Consider the following 476-nt stretch of genomic DNA (forward strand, 5'->3'; position numbering starts at 1 on the left):
GAAATGGATCTTTCGGCTCGGGGCCGGGTCCTCTTCTTCCGAAAGCCCTGGGATCTCCACGCACCCCGACTCGGGCTCGTACGGGGGCTCCCCCTCCTCCTCTTCTTCGTCGTCCTCCTCCAGGGCACTGCCCCCAGAGTCCTCCCCCAGCCCACTGTAGGCGCTCACGTCCACCAAGTCCGCCTCCGAGAAGTCCTCCTTTTTGGACTCGTCTACGTCCTCGGGGGCCACGTCCGGGGCCCGGCCATTGCCCACCCCCTTTTCAGGCACCGCCACGGTCGCCGCCTCCTCCTCGGGAGCCGCCTGAGCCTTCTGCTCCTCAGGCACCGGGCTAGCGGTGGTTGCCAAGGCGCTGCCATTCTCCAGGGCCGCGTGGACTGTCACCTCCGCCTGGATCACCTCTGTGGGCGCTGCCTCGGCCTCCGACTCCCCGCTCTCCTCCACCTCCACCGGCTTAATCTTGCGCACCTCCCGGG

At 68.1% G+C, this 476-nt stretch overlaps 1 protein-coding gene across 1 annotated transcript in view; it reads right to left on the reverse strand.

Moving 5' to 3' along the window:
• The window catches only part of PPP1R9B (protein phosphatase 1, regulatory subunit 9B), a 16,200-nt gene that overhangs the window by 14,451 nt on the left and 1,273 nt on the right, over positions 1–476 (reverse strand). The window contains 1 exon segment of the mRNA XM_010843154.1: positions 2–468. Within this exon segment, the coding sequence (XP_010841456.1) occupies positions 2–468 (467 nt within the window).

The sequence above is a fragment of the Bison bison genome, unplaced genomic scaffold (assembly GCF_000754665.1).
Source record: "Bison bison bison isolate TAMUID 2011002044 unplaced genomic scaffold, Bison_UMD1.0 scf7180017864180, whole genome shotgun sequence".
In the NCBI taxonomy this organism is placed as follows: Eukaryota; Metazoa; Chordata; class Mammalia; order Artiodactyla; family Bovidae; genus Bison; species Bison bison.